The sequence below is a fragment of the Mustela nivalis genome (genome assembly GCF_964662115.1).
Source record: "Mustela nivalis genome assembly, chromosome: 16".
NCBI classification, from domain to species: domain Eukaryota; kingdom Metazoa; phylum Chordata; class Mammalia; order Carnivora; family Mustelidae; genus Mustela; species Mustela nivalis.
In genome coordinates, this window is record NC_139035.1 from 65,407,847 (window position 1) to 65,413,752 (window position 5,906).

At 42.0% G+C, this 5,906-nt stretch overlaps 1 protein-coding gene across 1 annotated transcript; it reads left to right on the plus strand.

Moving 5' to 3' along the window:
• Nucleotides 1-2,076: 2,076 nt before the first annotated feature.
• LOC309850236 (olfactory receptor 6K3-like) lies at nucleotides 2,077-3,107 on the plus strand (the record flags this gene model as incomplete). The annotated part of the gene is given in 2 exon segments (XM_082703917.1): nucleotides 2,077-3,004; nucleotides 3,007-3,107. Coding segments are annotated over 2 exon segments (945 nt in total). The 5' UTR covers nucleotides 2,077-2,160.
• Between the last annotated feature and the right edge of the window lie 2,799 nt (nucleotides 3,108-5,906).

Consider the following 5,906-nt stretch of genomic DNA (forward strand, 5'->3'; position numbering starts at 1 on the left):
TGGGGATAATTTGAAGAACCATGTATGTTGTTGGAAGGAAAAAGTGGATGTTCTTTCATCGTCTTCTTTAGTACTGGTTTATTTTTCCAAGTGATGTGTTTTCACAGAAATTGTTCTATTTTGTTTTCATTAATTTATTCATAATACTTAACATGCCCAAAAAAAGACCTTCAACACTGTTTTATTTCTTGTGTTGTTTTGTAAGGATGGGGTCCTACTAAGATGTTCTTTGTATGGAACCCTCCCAATTCCATACCAAGATGGAGACTGGTTGAATCATAATGATAAAAGGACAAGGCAGTGACAATCATCACCAGAATCCATGTCTTCCTCGTAGAACTGACTTCCTTTGACCTGGAGATCTAATGAAAGGAAAGTGCAGAGGGGCTTTGATAATTGACCTCATGAGGAAAAAGATTGCTTCCTACTTATTAGCAGGGGATAAAGCCTCACTGGAGCTCATTTCCTCTCTCGTGTGTCCTGCAGGATGACTATAACAACCCTACCTGGGAGGGTGAAAGGACGTTTGGACATGCAGAGACCCAGGGAAAAGGAGAGTCCTCCCACATTTGGCAGAGGGGAGTTTACAGTCACTGAGGTCTGGGGAGAAAGCATCCATTTCCTACCTATGGGATGAAACACAACATAAAGACTCAGTGAAGATTTGGGGAGGCTTGAATTTGGGCACTGCCCTAGGGCTTCTGAGAAACGTCCATCTTTGGAGTTCTGGGCTCTGCATTTTTTTTCAATCAGATAGTACACCCAATCATCTAGACCACATGATGGTCTACATTATGAATGCTTATACTTTCCTTCCCACCTTCCTTGCTTCTGGATTTTTCTGGCTTTAATGATGTTTGCAGGTCTGCTCCAAACCTATGCATTATAAAAGAAGCGATTTTCAAGTGTTTAAGACATGCCAGGGGGTATGAAAGACAAAAAGATGATCCTGCCCTGATCGAAGGACCTGTGGAGAAGCCATGGATGAGAATAACTGAGATGCGTGTGTGCTCGTGTGTGGACATGTATGCGTGTGTGTGTGCACGTGCACATATGTGTGAATGTTGGGAAGGAGATGAGAGCGCAGCAACTTCCTGAGGCTCCTGAGAAAATGAAGTGGCTGAGCTGAAACCTGAAGGAAGCCCGGGAGTATTCCAGTGAAGGAGAGTGAGTCCAAAGGCCTTCCAAGACAAGGGTCGATATTCACGAAGCCATCCCAGGGAAACGGTGGTGAACCCTGAAAACTGCCATAGAGCAGCAGGAGAGAGCAGCAGGTGGGGATTCTGGGTCTTTGGGTGTAAATTCCAGGAAACACACCTGTGCTGGAGACAGATGCTTGATGACTATGCATTGCTCATCAACAGACAGTGCAGAGGACATGATGTTAGCAACCACCACAGGAACGTTCTCTATGGAACCATGAGCCAGGTAGAGAAGACGGGTTCATAACGTGTAAAATAAGGAAATGGTGATATGACACACACCCGGGGGGAAGCTTCCATATAGGAACAGGCAAACCTGCAGTGGGTTTTCAGGAAAGCCAAGGGAGAAAAACTTCAAGTAGTGGTGATCAGGAGTTTCTGTGGCACAAGTATGGTCATAATAGAACAACTGGAACTTTCCATTGTTTTGCAATTATCATGTCACTGACACGTAGGACAGAATGGTTTCTGAACATGGCAGTAAAGGAAGGATTCACACAGCAAATAGTTGAGGTGTGAACGAGATCCAAACAAGATGTTAGTATTACTCTTGGAAAGCTGATCTGGGAAAGAAATGATAATGGATAGGGAGGGATGCCAGGGACTTGAAGACATTGATTCACTTAAGACTCACAACTCTGATCACACCGACATATTTTCAACGACAGAAGAAGTTGCTGAGTCTCAGCCCATTATCCTCCAAATAATAGGTGGCAGGATGAGAATTCAGGTTCAGTATGTTTGATCAGAACCCATGCTATTAATATTAATGCTATACTGTCCCTCAAATAAAAAGGATTACAGATACAGGCAAGTCACTTGTTATTTTGAACCTGGGAAATGTCAAAACACAAAATACCAAGGAAGAAAATAATATTTATGTTCACACTGCTTTGATTTTCTTCTCCTTTGGTTGGGTATAACCTCTCCCTCATTCACAGGTAGCCCTCCTGGGCATATGGAGAGTGCAAATCTATCCACAGTGACTGAATTTATCTTCACTGGGTTCTCCCAGCTCCAAGATGGTGGCCTTCTGTACTTTTTTCCTCTACTTTTCATCTACACCTTTATTGTCATTGGGAACCTATTGATCGTCTTTGCTGTGAGGCTGGACACCCGTCTCCACAATCCCATGTACAATTTCATCAGCATCTTCTCGTTTCTAGAGATCTGGTATACCACAGCCACCATCCCTAAGATGCTCTCCAACCTGGTCAGCCGTCAAAAGACCATCTCTTTTATCGGTTGCCTCTTGCAGATGTATTTCTTCCACTCACTGGGAAACACCGAGGGAGCCTTGCTGACTGTCATGGCCATTGACAGGTACCTCGCCATCTGCAGCCCCCTGCGCTACCCGACCATCATGACTCCCCGTCGGTGCGCACAGATTTCTGTGGGCTCTTGTGTCTTTGGTTTCCTCATCCTTCTACCCGAGATTGTGTGGATTTCTACCCTGCCTTTCTGTGGCCCCAACCAAATCCACCAGATCTTCTGTGATTTCACACCATTATTACATTTAGCCTGTACGGATGCCTCGGTGATCTTAGTACAAGATGTGATTCATGCTCTGGCCATTCTGATAACAGGCCTGATTATTTCTCTTTCTTACATCAGAATTGTCGTTGTGACCCTGGGGATCCCTTCGTGGGAGGGCCGTAAAAAGGCCTTCTCCACCTGTGCTGCCCATATGGCTGTCTTCCTGCTGTTTTTTGGCAGTGTGGGCCTCATGTATCTTAGATTCTCTGCCATGTATACGCCATTCTGGGATGCTGCCATCGCTCTGACCTTCTCTGTCCTTGCTCCTTTTTCAATCCCATAATATACAGCCTGAGGAATAAGGATATGAAAGATGCTATTAAGAAACTCCTCTGCCCTCACAAGATGTTTAATTTCCTTGGTAGGTGATTTAGGCAGGAGTGCCCTGTATACATGGGGCTTCCTCACAAGATATAGACCCCCGCAAACGCTAGAACTTAAAGTTATTATGCAGTTCGTCCCAATTTCTTCTCCGCATGCCGATGAGTAGGTTGATGATGTTCTCTGAGGACTTACAGAGAAGATCAACATACCAATTCCACTCTTTGTTTTTTAGGATCAGCGGACTGTTTTCTTTCCTGTATCTTCCATTTTGTTTGATTGATTGATTTCTTTTTTTTTTTAACCTTTAAAATATCTTTTATTTTTTTAAATTTTTTTAATTTATTTATTTTTTTAATTTTTTATTTTTTATAAACATTTATTTTTATCCCCAGGGGTACAGGTCTGTGAGTCACCAGGTTTACACACTTCACAGCACTCACCAAAGACACCTCCAGATTTAAAGTGAGGAGGTGGAAAAGAATTTACCATGCTAATGGACATCAGAGGGGATTGATTGATTTCTTAAGAGAAAGAGAGAGCACAGGAGGAAGAACGGAGGGGGCAGGGAGGGAGAGAAGCAGACTCCCCGCAGAGTGCGGAGACCATGCTAGGCTCGATCTCACCACCCCAAGACCATGGCCCCATCTGAAACCAAGAGTCAGACACTTAACTGACAGAACCGCTTGGGGCACCCCATATTTGTTTGATTTTAATTTACTCTTTTACTTTAAAATGATTGATTATGTAAATATTGATAATACAGATCTTGACTTTTATGATACTATCTCTTTACCGAGCTCCAGGTGACCTGATGGAACCCATGTAGCTCACTCCCCATGACACTAAGGTGACTAGTCCTACTTCTTTCAAGAAGTCACTGAACATTAAGTAGAAGCAAGAGTTCCTGGTATCCAGAGCATAGACCTAATCCCCCATCTTTTTTCCTCTCGAGTCAGCCTTGCTAATATTTGGAGATCTATGTGCCGGCGTTCTCGGCATGTGAAGATGTCCTGAACCCAGGCATCACAGACTGTATTTGGTATTATGTTAACTACTATAAAGAGAAGTTGAGTAAGTCAGACGTCTGCCCATGAGCACTTACCACCTTATGTAGGACCAGTGTGAGAATGTTAAGACATAATAAATGCCTACATTTACATTTATAGCCAATGACATTTATTGATTTAATTAACCTCTCTAAGAAATTGTCTATTTTCCCTACCATATTTCCCTACCATATCAGTGCTAAGACATATAACTTGTGTAGCAGTTCTAATATAATACTATGTGACTTGGTAATAAATATTTTAGAACTCAAAATTATATGCTAAAATCTATTGATGTCTCCACAAAGTACTTATGCCAATTCAGTTTAAATACGGCAAAATATTTCACGGATTGGGCATAAAAATTATTTCTTTATTTTGAGCCTCTATATTGTTTCCTCACTATCACCATTCTTATAAATGTGGCAAATATCATTTTTTTGCATAACATTCTCTCCATTAAAAAAAAAAAACTTCTGTTTCAAGATGGATTTTAAGAAACTGACCTATTAAAGTAAAATGTGCAAATATGTTTATAGCTGTGGGTAAAGGTACTGTTTTTGCGAAGGTTACACTAGTAATGCTTGAATGTGGTACTTCTAGTATAACTGTAAGAGCAACTGATATGATTAAAGAAGAAGTCTGGTTATTCTGTGGAGCTGTCTTTACTATCACTGACAAGTTGAAATTGCAGGAGGACTATAATAGAGTGATAGATTTCAGTGGTAAATTGAGTTATTAGTCCTGGTTCTTCACATCCCTGGAACAGAAGAATAACTCCACAAATTTGCAATGAGTGAATTCATGGTGGGTGGTGTATACTTCTCTGCCCCTCAACTTTGGATAAGCCTTTTTAATTATTTGATGATTGGGATGTCCGTGGGCATTCCTGAGATCAAATCTGTGCCCTTGCAGTTGGATTTGCTCCCAGCAGCTGCTTCCTTTGCAGCGTTGGACCCATGAGTCCTTGTGCCTGAGAATCCCTGGTTCAGAGAATGCGAGATACTTGGAGCTGACCTGAACCCACCTGCCCAAGCCTCGTGTCTGGAGCCCAGAACCAGAGCCCAGAGCTGGGAGTCCAGCCTAATTCCCCTCGTTGCAACTGGTGAACAGACTCACGAGTCTGAGGCTAAATGATTATTCTTTTATTATCTGCTGTGCATGGGCTTTGTCTGACATAGCACCAGCCTGGGATGGCAGAACTTTAATAACTAGTGCTTATTATCCAATCTTAAGATGTTCTTGTAGGTTGTAAGTATTTTAGAATTGTATTGCTAATTTTAAAAAGCAAAAATGAACTTTTGGGACTTCACCAAAATCAAAAGCTTCTGCACAGCAAAGGAAACAGTCAAGAAAACAAAGAGGCAACCCAGGGAATGGGAGAAGATATTTGCAAATGACAGTACAGACAAAAGGTTGATATCCAGGATCTATAAAGAACTCCTGAAACTCAACACACACAAAACAGACAATCATATCAAAAAAAGGGCAGAAGATATGAACAGACACTTCTCCAATGAAGACATACAAATGGCTATCAGACACATGAAAAAATGTTCATCATCACTAGCCATCAGGGAGATTCAAATTAAAACCACATTGAGATATCACCTTACACCAGTTAGAATGGCCAAAATTAGCAAGACAGGAAACAACGTGTGTTGGAGAGGATGTGGAGAAAGGGGAACCCTCTTACACTGTTGGTGGGAATGCGAGCTGGTGCAGCCACTTTGGAGAACAGTGTGAAGATTCCTCAAGAAATTAAAAGTAGAACTTCCCTATGACCCTGCCATTGACT